Source organism: Electrona antarctica (genome assembly GCF_951216825.1).
Source record: "Electrona antarctica genome assembly, chromosome: 4".
In the NCBI taxonomy this organism is placed as follows: domain Eukaryota; kingdom Metazoa; phylum Chordata; class Actinopteri; order Myctophiformes; family Myctophidae; genus Electrona; species Electrona antarctica.
Window position 1 is genome coordinate 40,095,186 of NC_136809.1, and position 17,873 is coordinate 40,113,058.

Below are 17,873 nucleotides of genomic sequence, written 5' to 3' on the forward strand. Positions count from 1 at the left end.
AATGCGGACTTTGGAATAGCGATCTGCGATCAGTGGATTTAAAACGGCAGGAAAAGTACACGTCTTCTACTGAATCATATTACACAAATTCTGGTGGATTAAGGACGCGTATCCTGTCTGAAGTTCCTCTTTTGTTTGACTATTAAACTGGCAGACGTCAGACTTGACAGACAGAGACACTGAGATCATTCTTTTCTTGCTCTTGAGGAGTTGAACCGGGTTCCATTCACGTGACAGGCGTGGCACCGGGTGGGACGCGGGTGGGACAGCTTTGTTCCGCCGGAGCCGCCCTCACCTGTGCGCCTGTTGTGTTCGGTGCGGGCGTGCGCGCGCGAGAGAGAATGCGTGCGTGTGTTTATGTGTTGTGTATGTGTCTGTGTGTAATCTGAGCTCTGGGCTGAGCTAACCAAGACAGGATCTGTGAGAGGAACTATTCCAGTGAGGCGAGGAACAAAAGTTCTTCTCCCCGGGATCCACTTTCAGCTGAACCGGATCGCACTGGGAATGTCCTGGACAACAACATGGGCCATATAAGAACAAGGGCCTTCTTTTTCCAGGGTTCGACACGTTTGAACTACTAGTGGAAACTGGGTCAGCGTGGCCCACCCCACTGTTAACTACTCATTGCCCGGTGGAGTTTTTTGGGGTAACGGTTATCCATCATGGCGCTGTCACAGATCCAGTGTCTGGACGACCACCACGTCAACTGGCGCGTGAGCGAGAGCAAGCCAGAGTTCTTCTACAGCGAGGAGCAGCGGCTGGCTCTGGAGGCGCTCATCTCCAGGGGCCGCGACGCCTTCGCGGACCACCTCCGCCAACGCGAAGTCCGTGACTTCCTCTCGGAACCGGAGCTGGAGCGTCTGGCGCGCACGGCGGAGGCCTACCGGCCCGGCTGCGATCACCAGCCGCAGCAGAAGACAGAGACGGCGGGGGGAGGAGCACCCACGACCCCGGGGACACCCACGACCCCGGGGACACCCACGACCCCGGGGGGAAACGCAGCAGACGACGGGGACGGACCGGTGTCCCTGCAGTACTGGCCGGACCGGTCCGAGGCCTCGGTGGCCGAGCTGGACCTGGGCTGGCCGGAGTCCAGCGCGTACCGAGGGGTGACGCGCGTGACCGTGCACACGCAACCCCCGACCGAGGGGGCCCAAACGCACATAAAGGAGGTGGTCCGCAAGAGCATCGCCAATGCTCAGAGGGTACGCAAATTACGAGATGGTTGGATGATGGTGATGATGGTGAAACGAAGTGAATTGATGATGAGATCGACTAGTTTTCCGTTAACAATGCTGCTCTGTATAGCCTCCCATAGACTAGAGATCATATTCACAACCTGAGACTCTTTTTGATCTTCCTTTCCTTTACTAATTTCCTCCTATTTTTACAATTTCTCATGAGATGTGCCCCATAGCCCTGATCCGGGCTACCCCTTATTATAGCTGTTCTCATATCAGTTGTTCCAGACACACACTTACCTGTACATTCGCGCGCGCACACACGTATGTACGTAGACTACATACATACACGCGTACAAATACATGTCTAGATTTGTCCAAATGCCAGAACAGAATCAGCTACAGTCAGTGGCGATAGTTGAGTGAAATACTGTGGTGCTTTATTAGTCATGCCTCACTCAGTCAGTCACACACCCATGTGTGTGTATTTGTATTCACTGGCATATTTTAAGCCACCAGCAGTGCAACAGATGAATAATAATAGGACTTTAGGTTTTTCAACCGTTAAATAGCCTGAACTCACTGCCTCTTCACACTGGGGCCCTGGACAAGGGAACTGAGAATACACAGGGCTGTGTAAAGAATCATAAACATGCCATTGGTTGTCCAGGGTTCAGCAGGGTTCAGCATGATCCAAGCAAGACACCCACTCCTCAACCACTTCACACCTCTGCACCACTCTGTTCCAGTGGGTCAGGACTCAGGAGTCGGAGACCATAATGTGGATTGCAGACCATTTTTTTGTGTAGTAAATACCCCCTTTATGTTTCCTACATCTTGTTTTTAATTATTATTTATTTCAAAAGATTTTCAAAGAATGCAACATTTAAGTTAAAAACAAATTGAAAAGTTTTTCAAAAGAATATATAAAATACATTAATTCGAGGGGGGGGGGGGGGGGGGGGGGGGGGGGGATAGAACAACTACCCGACACTGTAAACTGTTCATTTAGCTCTGAGAGTTTACAAAATGGACCAAATGTTAAGGTCAACCAATTTTGTTCCTTTTGTACTCTTGGAGTAAAAACACTTAGGACTATACTAGTAGGCTACTATACAGCTACTACAATGTTGTACTAAGGAAGAAAGGCTGACATACAGTACCTTGACACTCGTCATGCTGTCTTTGAAGGCTAAAGGCCAAGCCAGTAATCTTTTAATTTTATTTTTTAGACAATTATTTTTTACCCCCCTCTTATTATCATTACGCCAATTTCTCCCTGCACACATTTCTGTGTTGTCACTGCTGTTATATCCTACTGAATCACCTGCCAGTGAGGAGCCCCCAACGGCAGGGCGTAGCCGTAGGCCCTACGGCTACGCGTAGGGCCTTCATCCTATACTCCTCCCGCCCATCACTCAACACACCCGCAGGAGTATGTGAAATGACTAATAGCACCCTCCCTGCCCTGCTTCCCTCCCCCAACCACGGGCCTAAGGGCCTTTCTCGGCCCCACCTCTCTCCCTATGTTTTAGGATCCAAGATGGCCGCAGCACCAGGAGGGGGTGGCCTTACTGGGCTGTGTTCACAAATTCAAGACACCTGTCTTGCGTTTGTCTTGTGTCTGTGTTTAATGGCCACTCCAATGCATTTCCAATGGAACCCCATATGGTTTGACCAAACATTTTGTTTGATGGGGGGGAGGGGGGCAGAACACATCCATCAAAGCTGTGTTCAGACACAAGTCAGGTGTCAGACACAAGGCAAGTGTCTTGAATGCAGCCCAGTAAGGTCATATGTCGACCCCGCCCGCTCACCTCTGCCCCACCCCCTCCTGGTGCTGCGGCCATCTTGGATCCTAAAACACAGGGAGAGGTGGGGCCGAGAAAGGCCCTTCACCACAGTGGATTCGAACCCACAACCTCCGTGGTGCTGGTTAGGGACTTTACCAGCCGTGCGCCTCAAGCCAGTAATCTTGGAGTAACTAGATTCATATCAAAATTGTAATCGCCACATCAAGTCAATAACAAAGTCAGCCTAATTATATTTTAAATATATAATTAGAGGTTTTAACGTCTAAACAAGACATTAAACATATCCATGCCTTTAATCTCCACAAGACATCTCTGACTTGACTTTTGCATTATTAACCCTCAAAAAGTGTTAGATCAGGTCTAATAACTGTTCCCAGAATGAAAACAAAACATGCTGAGGCAGCGTTTATTGTGCCACACATGAATTAGTTCGAACCAACTCTTGACTACTTTTAAATCCAACAACTTTTATGCCTTTTCCTGAGAAAACATTTCTTACAAATCTCAGCTTATACGTGTTCTTTTATCTTATTACAACTAGTCCTTACCCGTTCGAATATATGAACACCAAATGATGTACAGTGTGGGTAATGCGATTTAATAGATCATAGTATTGTTGTATGTATTTTGAGTGTACTCAAAAAAATCACACCCGTGTGAACTGAGTGGTGTAAGGTTTTATATAGCATGATCAGCTGTGGTCTGACGTAATGTCTGACGTAATGAAATCACACCCGGATGTGATTTCACAACTGGCTTTTTTTGTGCAGAAAAAATGAGCATGGTTGCTACGGTCATCCAGTTCACCCGGGTGTGATTTAATTACGTCAGAAATTATTTTGAACATAGCAACCATGCTCATTTTTTCTGCACACAAAAGCCAGTTGTAGGAGTGGTTTACACCACTCAAAAATGGGACGAGCTTGGGAAGTTGGGATGGGTACAAAATTAATATTATTATTAGGCACGTGGACCCCCAAGTGGTCCACGAAGCATGCCGTGGGGGGTCTGTGTGTTCCTCGGACTGACGGACTGACAGACATCTGTCTCTCTGTCACACAAATGCGTGCGCACACGCACAATACACATTTCTATATTTGAAGCTTTTTTATGCCTTATGTAAAGCATCTCGAATTGCATTTGTGTATGAAATGTGTTATACAAATAAACCTTTGTTATATAATTTATTCCCCCTTTATGAGACAGATTTGGTTGTTGCTGCTTTGTGTGTGTTTGTGCTTAGCCTGAGAGGCTGGCTTCCACGGAAAATTTGGCTTTGATGGGAGTTGATAAGAGAAGTTTAATTGTACCCACCCACTCAGCAGGAAACACTAACACTGTGTTTATCTTTCTGTCTGTGTGTGTGTGTGTGTGCGTGCGTGCGTGCGTGCAGGTGATAGCCGTGGTAATGGATGCATTTACAGATGTGGATATCTTCAGAGACCTGCTGGATGCATCCTACAAACGCAAAGTTCCTGCTTACATCATCATCGACACAGCGTCCGTGCCTTGTTTCCTGTCTATGTGTGGCAGAGCTGATATGCACCGTGGACACCTAAAGGTAAACACACCTGTATGTTTTGGTAAGCAAGAAAGGGTGCACTCACTTAGCCTGGCTAATAAGCCAGACTCAAATCACACTGTCGTGTGGTATTTGAGTCTGGAGATGCTGTGTATGGATCTTGTTTCCCGGGGGGCGGGTTCAAACATTTTCTCTTTGACGCAATTGGTCAGAGCTACTGTCAGTCAAAGGTCTCAAGCATTGAACGTCACTGTACCGAAGCCCGCCCATATTGCATACCGTGTCCCGATTGGCCACACCAGTTCTCTGGTGTAGGAAATGGGCGTACAATTGAGCCTCTCCAGACCGTAATCCGCCGGCAGGCAATTTCTTTTTGCCAACGGCTGATTCGGTCTGGCTTATTAGCCAGGCTAGCACTCACTGTCTGCCCTTGATAAGAGCAAACTAACATTCAACAGACAAGCACTAGCATGTTTTACTTTTAAACTATAAAACATGTACCTGGCAGCAGTTATGATTTCAGCCATTTGTCACTAAACTGAACCAGTGAGGTTAACCGCCATTTGACACCGCAGGGCAGAAAGATACATTGCTAAGCACATTCCAGTCTGTGCTGCAAGCAATTAGACGCACCACATGCAAGTGTGCGTAAGTAAATGCACTCTGTTTCCAGTCAAATGTTTATTTTCTGTCCCTCTTTGGAGTCCTCAAGGATAACGATTAAGATACAATTTGGCAGATGCACATTTTGATACCACTGAATCTTTGCTGCCCTCAGAAGTACCCCCTTCATTTATCCTGCAAATCCCCAGTCTGTAGGACTCATTAGACTAGAGAGCGTGAACTCGTAAACCATTAGTACCACAGGGTTTAGAAATATAAGCATAACACTATAGACAGACAGCGTATCCATTATTTGCTTTTTCAAATCTGGCTATGAAATAATGTGTTCCAGTTTGAATTTAGCCAGCAAAATGATTCAGTGATCAAGGTCCTTGAAAGAACAAACTCATCTTTCCGTACAATGCAACTACTATAGTATCTGTGAGAATCTGTGAGATTTGCTACTGAACATAAAAAGAAAAATTACCCACGAGGCAACGCTTGGCCGGGAACCACACCCTTATCACAGGGCCAAAGACAAATACCGCAGGGTGTGTCATACGCACACACACAAACACACACACACCATGTTCGGACGTGCAGAGTCAACAAACATGAGGTTAGTGTGGTTTGAATGGAGAACCTCTGTCTTTTAAAGACAAGTAAGTTCATCCCATTCGCCATGTTTATTTGTCCTGTTGAAATCCTCAGTGTCTTCAGGACTTAATCCCATAGAGGCAGTTTTGAATAGCATCGGCAGTGTGTGAGCATTGACGGTGTGTGTGTGTGTGTGTGTGTGTGTGTGTGCGCGCGTGTAGAACCTGCGTGTGCGCAGTTGTGGCGGTGTGGAGTTCTGCACACGGTCAGCTGTGAAGGTGTGTGGGTCTCTGAGCCAGAGGTTTCTGCTGGTGGATGGAGACAAAGCCATCTCTGGCTCATACAGGTAGGTGAACATGGCTTCTATAGGGTTCTCTACACATAGCTACATTTATGCTAGGGCAGTAAGGGCACTGGAAGCCTCTGCTGCTTTGTGCATGCTTGTATGTGTGCACGTACGCACGCACGGGTGCGCGCGTGCATGCTTGTATGTGTGCATGTACGCACGCACGCACGCACGCACGCACGCACGCACGCACGCACGCACGCACACACGCACGCACACACACATACATACACATACACACACACACAGCTCTCTCTTTAGTTTATACTAATCCTGAGCCAATTTCCCACTGGCCAAAACACACACACACTAATATCTGGCTTTTGTCTTTAGGAAAGGCTACAACCGGCATTCATTTCCCATGACTCTGGCGGAGCAGGCCCCTAAAAGTAGATATGTGTGAACCAGAAAAATAATTTACGAGTACATTGTGTGCGAGTAAAAAAACAACCGTAATCTCCTCAATCCAAAGTAGCCACATGCTACCCATGTTGGCCCTGGGGTGGCACTGGAGGAAAGGCTATGGGGGTCATCCAAATCAGTATCCTTGCTAAGAACAGTAAATTCCATGGCAATTCACCACAGAGCTATTTATTATCTGGAGAAAGGACTGAAAAGCCCCACCCACTCATTTCAATCAAAGTTGCTCACTCAGCGCATGTGGAGGGCTATATTCCAAATGTATTTGGTAAGCACAAAGAAGAACCTGGAAAACGTGCAAGATGTCATCCAAGAGCATGCTGTGTATTAACTGCACAAAGAAATAGCTGGTGCACAGACTAAGTACAAATGAGAATACATTGCTAGTACAACTTAAAGTACAAAAGAGAATTGCTAGTACAACATTAGAGAATGCAGAAGAACAAGTGTTGTGTTCTGTGTTGGCACCACCCCAGCTCCAGAATGATAGCTATTTAACAACTCAAACCCTATATACTTCTTCCCCCAGGGGTCTGTCCATATTGATTGATTGATTGATTGATTGAAAATGTTACTAACAGTTTGTAGAATGGGTACAGTTCAACGAAAGTACAGGTCAATACAAAAACTGCTACAAGGATAAAACCAGAAAAAGACTTGTTTACATCAGGGTCCTCCATTTTCAATTCATCGGAACATTTAAAGAGATACAAATGTGTCTATACTTGGTCACCGAAAATAGCCGATCTACAAGCTCACAACAGGCCACATTGCGACGCGTTTTTGCCAAATGTTTGCCTATTTTCACCGAACATTCGCCTATTATGAGTGACCTTCCCAGAATAGGGATGCATGTCCAGCGTGTGTCAGTAATGTGTTGTTTTCCCCCCCAGCTTCACGTGGTCCTCGTCTCGCCTGGACCGTAACCTCATCACTGTGATAACGGGGCAGGCGGTGGAGACATTCGACACGCAATTCCGCGACCTCTATTTGACCTCCAGGGGCGTGTCTCTCTCCAAGGTCTCTGTGAATGACGAGCCCATCCTTGACCCTGTACCCCAGGCGGCTCCCATTCCGGTACCAGCTAGCATCGCCAGGAAACTCATCAATCCCAAGTACGCCCTGGTCACCTCAGGAAACCACGCAAGCACCACCTCGTCTGACCGGAACTCCAGCAACAAGAACTCAAAAGGGCTCAAATTCCCCAAAGAACGCGTCAAAGAGCGGGTGGAAGCTCCACCCCTGCATCCTGGATTAGCCGATCTGGAGAAAGTGTACTTGATCCCTTACCTGCCTACGTGGCCGGATCCGGACCCGCCCAAGGACGTCATTGGTTTTATTAACATCAGAGACGAAAAGCGGGCGTTTCAGGTTCATCTACAGAGGTCAGAGAGGTTCGAGGTCAGCCAGGCCATACGCTTCAGTTCACCTTTCACAGCAGAACCCACACCGTGTGAAAAAGACACACCAGGGGGGGCTACACATCCCACAGGTACAGACACCTCTGAAAATACAGGTAGGGAAGCCTCGGTTCCCCTCGGCCAGTCTAACACACAGCCCACTCAGCAGCAGCATACACATTCTTCCTCCATAGAACACACAGATGAGACAGATTCCAGTAGACCATCTCAACAGCCGAGTGTATCTCAAGCTGAGGACACACACAAACCTGATCCACACACTAACAAACACCAAGATAAAGACACTAGTACTTCACAACCCAGAGACACTGCTAAACAAACTCCAGAGACACTTCCCGCTCCTTCAGCGCCTCCAATCCCCAAACCCCGCACCCTGAAGTTGGTCATAGACTCCAGCCCCTCAGAACAGTCCGGCCAACCACCTCAGGTCACCCTGATTAAAAAGGACCAATCAGACACAACGCCGGTACAAACCCAGGAAGATAAAAATGCGACGCATGGGCGTGTCCGTGGCTTATCACTGGCGGAGACCAAGGACAGTGGCAGCGTTGGCGAGGGCAGTCAAGACAGTACCAAAGTCATGTGTGACCGCACATCCAACGACAACCCCTCGTCGGAGGAGGAGTTCTACGACTGCAGCCCATCGGACTCCAGTGAGCCTAAGGCCAGTGAGCCTCTGGCCAATGGAGTCACGACTACGGGATCAGGCCGTGAACATCGTGCACAAGGCGATGGGGTCAACCTGATGGCCCGTCTGTCCCAGAGCATGGTGGACCTCCGGGATCCCCAGCAGTCAGAAGACAGCAACGCTCTCCTCCTCGAAGCGCGGCAGCTCCGTCAAAAGTCCTACCCGTCACCACACAGGCACATAGGACAGGTAAGGATCTACCCGTCACCACACAGGCACATAGGACAGGTAAGAATCTACCTGTCACCACACAGGCACATAGGACAGGTAAGGATCTACCCGTCACCACACAGGCACATAGGACAGGTAAGGATCTACCCGTCACCACACAGGCACATAGGACAGGTAAGGATCTACCCGTCACCACACAGGCACATAGGACAGGTAAGGATCTACCCGTCACCACACAGGCACATAGGACAGGTAAGGATCTACCCGTCACCACACAGGCACATAGGACAGGTAAGGATCTACCCGTCACCACACAGGCACATAGGACAGGTAAGGATCTACCCGTCACCACACAGGCACATAGGACAGGTAGGGCTCTAACTGAAGTGGTGTCCTTCATGCTCGGAGTCGTCAGTCGTAAAGCAGTGGGAGGTATTAGTTGGTGAGTTAACCCCATTTTAGATATAAGTTTTTCAGAAAACTCTTAGGATTTAAAACAGCGGTTCTCAAAAATAGCAGATACTGGTATACATCTGCTATCTTTGAAAGATCTGGAGAAATCCCAAGCTAAAATAATTAACATAGCATCAAAGACAGTTTCAAAATATTTGAAACATTTGGAATATTTTTGAAACATTTTAACAGCACATTTATTTGCAAAAAAAATAGGCAGTTAATAAAAGTACACACCTGTGTATTCAAGACACTTTCAGAGTAGCGTTGACCTGCATGTGATGCTCTCATCATTGAAGGAAATAAGTCATCACTGAACCTACTCATTCTCATAGGAATATTCATCCTGAATATTCCTATATTAAATGCAATGCCATAACTGCCGAAAGAATTAAGGCGATATGAAGTTCACTGTGTTGGATTTACATTTCTTGCAAGTTTCAAGTCTCTGCAAGATACGCGTTAAAATCCAATTAAATCCTACTTAGTTGTCTGGGGTGCCCCAGGGCTCTATTTTAGGTCTACTCCTTTTCCTTCAGTGTGGTCCTTTTGAAAAGATAATTGATAAGATTTGATAAGATAGCAGTGTGTACATTTGCACTAGTAATTCATGTGTGTGACTGAGTGCAGAGGTTCCCAAGAATGATCTTTGGTGAGCAAGTTGGCACTCCTGTGAGTCCTGTAGGCTGTTATATAATAACTGGTTTTGGGGATAATTCTTTTATTGACTTGAGTTGGGGTTTTTGGCAGTTTTCTTTGTGCATGCAGACACATTCACACCACGAATCCATCTGAACCAAGGCAGGCCACAGCCTGCCTAGTGAACATGCCCTACCTGGATAGGTAGGGCATGCCCTTACAGCCCTTACAGTCCCACACCTAGTGAACATGCCCTACCTGGATAGAGGGCTCGGCTGATCATGCCAGGGAGAATGATGAAAATGAAAGGTAGCATCTTCAGGTAGGATGCCAGGATGGATGCTCCTTTCACGTGACTCATGTTCTTGGCAGACAGGGAGCGTTGGACGATCACCTAAGCAAATATAGAAGAAAAAAAAAGAAGAAAATAAGCAGTGAAAGTCGCTTCATCACCATGTTATAATCACGATCAGTGTGCATACAAAATAAACACTCCCGGTGTGTTTAACCACGTACACATCGGGAGAGTTTATTTTGTGTGTGTGCGGCATACAACGCACGCACGTATACTGTAGATTTACGTTTGGACACTGACATTATGTGAAGTCTACAAGTTGGTCACACATTTAGGCAGGTCACCAATTCCATCTTTAACACTGCTATGCCATCCTGGAGGAGGCGAGGATGCAGAAATTAGGTTATTGGAACGTGGCTACAGAACCTCTTCTAGACACCGCAGCCCTTACAGTCCCACACCGTAATAACCCTTTCCTCTGTCTCCTTTTATTTGTTAATTTATTTCTTTACTTTCTCCTCCTACAGTTGTTCCAGTCCTCAGGGAGGTCTCCAGGTCGCGACGGTCAGCAAGGAGGAGCCAAAGTAGTGATCGGCAAACCAGGAAGTTATCGCCGTCACACGCTCACATCTGAACCTCTGATCGGAGGTCACCGTTACTGGCAGGGTCAAGGCCTGCAGCCGGACACCGGACAGTTGCCCAGGGAAACGCGTTCCGGGCGTTCTCCACGGAGACACAGCCCGGGCAATAGGAGTACTGGCCACGCCTCTCCACAGCCACCGGCCAATCAGACGGACGTCCTTGGCGTTTCGTTTTCCAAACTAGCCAATCTGAAACATCTTAAGGCGCGAGCGTTGGGAGGCGGGTCGCAGAAGAAAGCACCTCAGTCTAAAAAGGATGCCAGTTAGATTAGGTCACTGTTTCTCAATGTCAGGTATGGGAACCACCAGCGGTCCAAATGGCTCCTTAGATGTCTGTTAGTCTGAGAGTGTACAAATAGAACCAAATAGTCCATTGTACACTCTCAGAGGTTCCATTAGAACAGGCCTGTGGTTCCCGCGGACCTGACGTTGAGAACCAGTGGATTAGGTCACCTGTGGGCCAGCGAGGGAACACTGTGTTGGTGTAAAGTTACTGAACATTCAGGACGTGTTGAATAGTTCTTTAGCGTGGAGTCGACTCTGTCTCCACAACATGTTTGTCAGTTCTAGCTTTTGGACTTTGGAGGCTCGGTGCACACGAGCTAATGAACTGGATTGTTTGATGATATGACACAGACCCATCAGGGTCTCATTTAATATTACTGTTTGAATGCAAAGGATCGATCGACTGCCTAGTTAATGTTTACGTTGATTATTCAACATAACAATTGCGAACAATGAAAGGGAGATGTGTGTACGAAGACCTGACATGGGTTAACATAATCACAAAACAGGCTTAATGCCAGGAATGTCTGTGGCTGCAGACCACTTTGATATAATTTTATTTCATTCTGTGTAGGTAATGATGATGTCAGCCCTTACCCAGTGGTTATTTGGATATCTGGCTCTGATTAGTTTCAGGGTGGCGGGCACCACTGTATTTGGCTACTGGCATTGTGGTGGGTGGGAACATGGTGAATACTTTGATCAGATTGTCACAAACCGCAGCTCCATGTTGACGACCATGGCAGACGTACTGTTTCCTTGTTTAAAATATGTGTATTATTATGAAGCATCATAGTACAGAGTGCATTTTTCATAGGTCATTTCAGACACACATGCTTCTCTTTCTGCTTTTTAAGAAAAGGGAAAATAAATGACTGGACAAACATTAACAATGTTTAAACATTGTTGTGGGACCTAACGTGAATGTTGTAAATAAAAAATAACATTGAATGTTGTAACTAAAGCCCTCTGATCTTCTATCCTTTTAAGCTTCTCTTAGCATTTCAGTTTGTACAAATTCCTGTTGAAAGTGTTTGCACAACAGTATTCCATAAGTCATTTTGACAGGATCTGCATACCAGCATTTGGCCTCAGGCCTCCAGCCAGTGGCATTTCGTAGACTAACTATGATGGAATATGTTCATCGACTACTTTTTTTCACTGACAAAAATGAAATAAAAACTGAGATATGGGGCAGTATTATGCGTGTCTTAAGTACCAGGTCTTATTACTTAACTTAAGACCTGGAGGCGTGATCAATGCCATTTGGCTATTCTGAGTGGCCAAACAGCATTGACCACGCCTCCAGGTCTTAAGTTAAGTAATAAGACCTGGTAATTAAAATGTTAGGGAGGGACTAGTGGAGAAGAGATCGAGTAGAACTGGATTGCGCTTGGGTGTTGCACTCTGACAATATCCGATCTACAAGCTCAGAACATGTCTCGCTGTGACACGTTGTGAGGTTGTAGATCGGCTATTTTCAACATGCAACCAAGTGTAAAAACTGCCATTACAACGATGCCATCAAGGCCTGCCAAAATAAAAGTTTTGCCGGAAAAATCAAATGTTGATTTAGTCAACTAAAACCTTTCAGATGACCAAAATATGACTAAAACTAAAGGACATTTTATTCAAAAGACTAAACTAAAACAAAATTGCCAATGGTTAAACAAAACGCCTGCGGTCTCCCATGGCTAGCAACTGGTTGACTGACTGAATGTGGACAGCATTTCTGTGTGTATGTGCGTGTATGTGTGTGTGTGTGTGTACCTGGTCGGTGCACCAGTACCAGGTGGCCAGTATGGTGAGTCCGAGGGTCATGCCAGGCCAGGGCAGGTCTCCGGTGGTGTGTGTATGTGTGTACCTGGTCGGTGCACCAGTACCAGGTGGCCAGTATGGTGAGTCCGAGGGTCATGCCAGGCCAGGGCAGGTCTCCGGTGGTGGCATCTCTAAACAGGTGCATGGCGTCCTCACGCGGAAGGTGGCAGGTGCTGTTGGGAATGGTCTTATTGGGCACCGCCTTGCTATACATAATCTCCAGGTTACGGTAGCCACCGATCTCGTTAAAGGCTGTAAACCACACACGCACGGGTCGCACGCACGCACAATTAGAGACAATAATTATAATTATATCCTCACATTATAAATGGTGTATTTATGTGTATGCAAATACAGTATGCATGAATGCATACTATGTGTATGTGAAATAAATAATGCAAATGTATGTGCCATACCAGTAATGGTAAGAATAATTGCTCCGATAATCATGACAAAAGTCTGCAGAGTATCAGTGTAGATGACAGCAGCAAGGCCACCTGAAGACAGAGCGAGAAGGAGGGAGGGAGAGACATGCTGCAATGTGAGGACATTTAAAACAAATCACTACACATACACGGTATAATACAAGCAGTGCCATGATGATATCAGCTCGCCCTGCATTGCCAGGGTTATTGAGCTGAAACGACTTTCAGTTTTTCTATGCCCAGCCTTGTGTGCCCGTGTGTACCCCATAGCGATGATTTGATTGGCTGAGGGCTTAACAAGTATAGATAAAAAGTGATGATGTATGATGATAAGAGCGCCCTTCACTTCACACAAGTGTGATTTATTTTTCTTTCCTCACGGCTGGGTTATATTACAGTACATAATCCTCCTCCCCTACCTCTCTCTCTCACTGAGTGAGACGTAGTGGATGTATACGTATATGGGCATGTGACATCAACACACAACAGAAACCTACTTTTGCAGACATCAGGTACGTCCGTATAAGTTCAAAATCCACCTGCCGTTTTGCGCTGGTATCAGGCTGTGGGCAAATCCATATTTGGAATCTGCACTGACGACGGAAAATGTATCTTCCACAAGGATATTTTATTAGTGTGGTTGCAGTAGCTAACCAGACTAGAGTTTATAAAATCGTGCATTTCCCGTCAGTCACGCCCCATATATGGTCATGCCTCGTGACATCACGTGATGTCATCAATATTAAGCCCATATATAGAGATCCCTGATGTCATCAATATTGGCCAGCAACTCTACATCTCACCTCAAACCTCAAACCCTTACATCTCCATATATGGAGCTGACCTGTTCTGACATTCCATATGTTGATCCTTCCCCATCCATCCTTCCTCTTCGATGTCTCCCTTTTGACTGATACCTGTCCATTTAAACTCTAGACGAGCCTGCCCCAAAGTTATTAGTGCAGCCACGCCCGGCAGCAATCAAGCAAAACAGGCCAGAAAATTAAGGCCCGGCCCTACCTGAGCCCTCATCAAACCCTGTACACTCAAGACACGCTCCATATATGGCCAGTACAGAATTCATTCCAGATGTTGATCTGACCCCCCCATGCCAAAGCGCCAGCGCTCGCCCAGCAGTCTGCTCTCACCCAGGCGGATGCGTGCACGTGACCTGAGTCACTTCTTGCCCTCAGGCATCTTACTGGTACTTTATTTATTCTGTATAAACGTTATCTGGTTACCTGTGACATCATGTGTGTCAATACATCATCATCATACTGTGCTTAGCGAGCTGCTCGAGGGAAATTGCAACCTTACAATTTCCCAGAATTGCGAATTGTCTAGTACTCTAGTTAAAGATCATGATCATGCACAAAAGACTGGCTTCCTAGACCAGTCCTTTCTCCATGCCCTGACAGGGCAAATAGTCCCCTAAGCCAAATCTCCTGAGATGTTTCTCTTTGACACCTCTTCTTAAGTTGTGATAAATATGAACAGGCTATACTATCTGGCTTAGGAGGACGCCCCTGCCATGCATAGTCCACCATGGGCACCGTTGGAGGTTCGACAGGCCCAAAGCCTAGCAGGAAGTCTATGAAATAATATCTAAAAGGTATAATCATATGTCTCTCAGATTACATCAGGTCCAGTTCCTCTTTGTCCTAAATTATGTATAATTATGTATTCATCCATTAAATTGTACACTAAATAGTAAAGAAAAAATAATGACTGACCTTTGCCTGTTACAGGCCAGACGCTCAATTGCGCTATGTTGGAAGAATGTCAATGCCCCTACGATCGGCTTTTGGCTGAGGAATTTAACGACCAGTTTGGCACATGAGAAACTAACGTACTGTATGTAATTAGGAAGAAACCTGCTGTATTCTATAAGATATGGGAGACGTTCTTGGACTTCATTAAGCGAGGTGATATTGAAGAGGCTTTGGATGTATAGTGGTTAATTGGAGTAGTCAGCTGTGGGGTGGGGGTAGGGAACTGTGACGACATTGTGCATTTGTTTGTTTAACTGTATGTAAAACATTTTTTTTTATTTTATTATTTGTTCTATATTTATGGACATTTCCTGATGTTTCTTCGAAGATTTTGTTTGTATTTGTGCTGCCATGGGGATGTGGGGGGGAGAATATATGTGAATATTTTTTTTAAATTACTATGTTGTAAAGAAAAATCAATGAACATATGTTTAAAAAAAAATAAAAAAAAAGGTATAATCATGTGTGTGCATCTGTAGAGTACCTGCTATGGTGTAGAGAGCAGTGACCACCAGCATGAGAACAGTGGACAGGTAGAGGTTCCAGCCCAGACAGACCTGGACAAACAGTGCTCCAGAATACAAGTCAGTCTGGAACAAAACACAACACTTCCGTTGTCACTGTGACGATGTTGAAGGGAAAACAGTATTCTGTGTTATGATACAGTAGCTATGGGGAATTTCACCAAAGCTGAGCTGTGTTCTATTGAGTATTCTATTGAGAAGTAAAAAATAACTAGAATATATGCCTTAATTATTAACAGTCTGCAAATAGTACAGTGGTACGATTATACAATGATGCTAAATAAAGTATAACACAAAAAAGCCCTATAAGGGCTCGTTTCCATCCTGGAGAACGAGTGGATTTCGCTTCAGTACCCCTGCCAGAGAAGAAATTGCACTTGAATTAGCAATTGAAAATACTAATAGGGGAGGGAAACCACCTGCTCACCCCCCAGCGAATATTGTATTCATTAAGCTTAGGAAAGGTTACGTTTAGGAATATCTGGTGGTGACCGTTCTAAGGTGGCCGGATTTGACCCAGGGTAAGCGTGTTTTGGGACGAGCGTTCTTGTATTCCCTCCAACCACTGCAGATCTGCTAGTTATATTGTAATAACATTACAATGTTATTCAAATAATGTTTTTATTCATTAAAATAATTTCCGGTTTGCAGATTTAAAATGGTGAGGGTTATGTTATGTCATGTGTGTGTGTGTATGTGTGGCGGGTCTTACCGATATCTTGGTGAAGACAGACAGCATCAGTGAGAGAACAGACAGATAGGTACGGATCCTCTCTCCACCAAACCGTCGTCCCAGGTACTCTGGCATGGTGACGATCTGAGTACATTTCACCACCAACAAACAATTAGTGACAAAACCACCAGACTGGGCCTGAGACCAGACTGGTCTGTCACACTGAAGAAGGCTTTGTGCCGAAACGCCTGTCTACGTCTATACGCCTGTCTGCAGATTAAAATGCTTCATACTTACCTCACATACCTTTTTCTGTGTATCGATATATTTGCACACTTTACTTTACTTTACTTATTTTTATTGCACACAAAGGAATGGAGTATGCGAACCACAGTTGGGCAAGAAACCCAAGCTTGCAACTTAAGCGTTACATTGTAACATGAGAGTGTCTGAACTCCAGCTTGTTTCTTGGTGTACTAATCAGCTGATTGTGATTTGGGAGGAAAAAAACCTATCCTCCTGTCATAGTATTCTATGTACGGGTATTTTGTAATACAGTGGGGCTGCCATTGTTATTGCAAGGTGTGTGTGTGTGTGTGTGTGTGTGTGTGTGTGTGTGTGTGTGTGTGTGTGTGTGTGTGTGTGTGTGTGTGTGTGTGTGTGTGTGTGTGTGTGTGTGTGTGTGTGTGCGCACGCAAACGAACAAGTGCCTGTTCATGGTGTGACACCCTATTGTGGAATTTCCTATAGGCGGGGAATGATTGAGTGAGAGTGTTGCTTGGCACTTTAGATCTACCTGATGAACTAGCCTTAACAAGTAGACACACACCCCAGTGCGTGCGTGCGTGCGTGCGTGCGTGCGTGCGTGCGTGCGTGCGTGCGTGCGTGCGTGCGTGCGTGCGTGCGTGCGTGCGTGCGTGCGTGTGTGAGACTAACCCCTGAGGACACATAGACAGGAACAAACACCCAGGCCAGTGCCAGTAAGACGTAGGTAGCCTGAGAGAACAAGGACAGACATTTCACCAATCAGTTACTGCTGGGTTCAGGCTAAGCATTGCTAAGCATTGCTATTGCTATGCTTATGAACTCTTCAACTATACAAAAATCTAAAATCCCTGTAAAATATATGTCATTACAAAGACTCATTCATAGTATATAAATTACCTCATGGCTGTAAATAGCTATAATGCTTTTATAAGCCTGTATGACAAAACAATACAGCCCTTCAGTGTTGTGCAGGGGAAAAAAATGAGGGAGATACTGTTCAAACCATAAAATGGTTTAAAGTGCTTTGCCAGCTGTTGGGAGAATGTTGGTTCAACGCACACGTCTCTCCCAACAGCGTTAAACACACCCAAAATGAACATTATTACCACCAGCTCTGTTTACCCATAATCAATAGGTCTGTACCACTGTACCACTGTCAATCCTGAAACTTTACTGTTGCCTCTGTGCAAACTGCTAATGTTAAGATCATTTTAGAGACACAGCAACACACAAATGAAACACACCCACATGTTATTATCTTCAGTTGTGTTTTGACTGTTTACCATCAAAATCCCTGCAGTGAAAAGCACATATAATG

At 45.8% G+C, this 17,873-nt stretch overlaps 2 protein-coding genes across 3 annotated transcripts in view; one reads left to right on the plus strand and one right to left on the minus strand.

Moving 5' to 3' along the window:
* The window catches only part of slc5a10 (solute carrier family 5 member 10), a gene marked incomplete at its 5' end in the record, with an annotated part of 31,189 nt that overhangs the window by 11,993 nt on the left and 1,323 nt on the right, over positions 1-17,873 (minus strand). For both annotated transcript variants that reach the window (XM_079499880.1, XM_079499881.1), the window contains 6 exons: positions 10,114-10,249; positions 12,941-13,146; positions 13,311-13,391; positions 15,576-15,681; positions 16,328-16,432; positions 17,225-17,284. In XM_079499880.1, the coding sequence (XP_079356006.1) occupies positions 10,114-10,249; positions 12,941-13,146; positions 13,311-13,391; positions 15,576-15,681; positions 16,328-16,432; positions 17,225-17,284 (694 nt within the window). The remainder of the gene's footprint in view (positions 1-10,113; positions 10,250-12,940; positions 13,147-13,310; positions 13,392-15,575; positions 15,682-16,327; positions 16,433-17,224; positions 17,285-17,873) is intronic.
* fam83gb (family with sequence similarity 83 member Gb) overlaps positions 1-17,873 on the plus strand; it is a 67,425-nt gene that overhangs the window by 148 nt on the left and 49,404 nt on the right. The window contains exons 1-5 of the mRNA XM_079499877.1: positions 1-1,205; positions 4,389-4,556; positions 5,939-6,063; positions 7,377-8,781; positions 10,678-11,805. The exon at positions 1-1,205 is cut by the window's left edge and continues 148 nt beyond it. Coding sequence (XP_079356003.1) covers positions 663-1,205; positions 4,389-4,556; positions 5,939-6,063; positions 7,377-8,781; positions 10,678-11,058 — 2,622 coding nt within the window. The 5' untranslated portion in view covers positions 1-662 and the 3' untranslated portion in view covers positions 11,059-11,805. The remainder of the gene's footprint in view (positions 1,206-4,388; positions 4,557-5,938; positions 6,064-7,376; positions 8,782-10,677; positions 11,806-17,873) is intronic.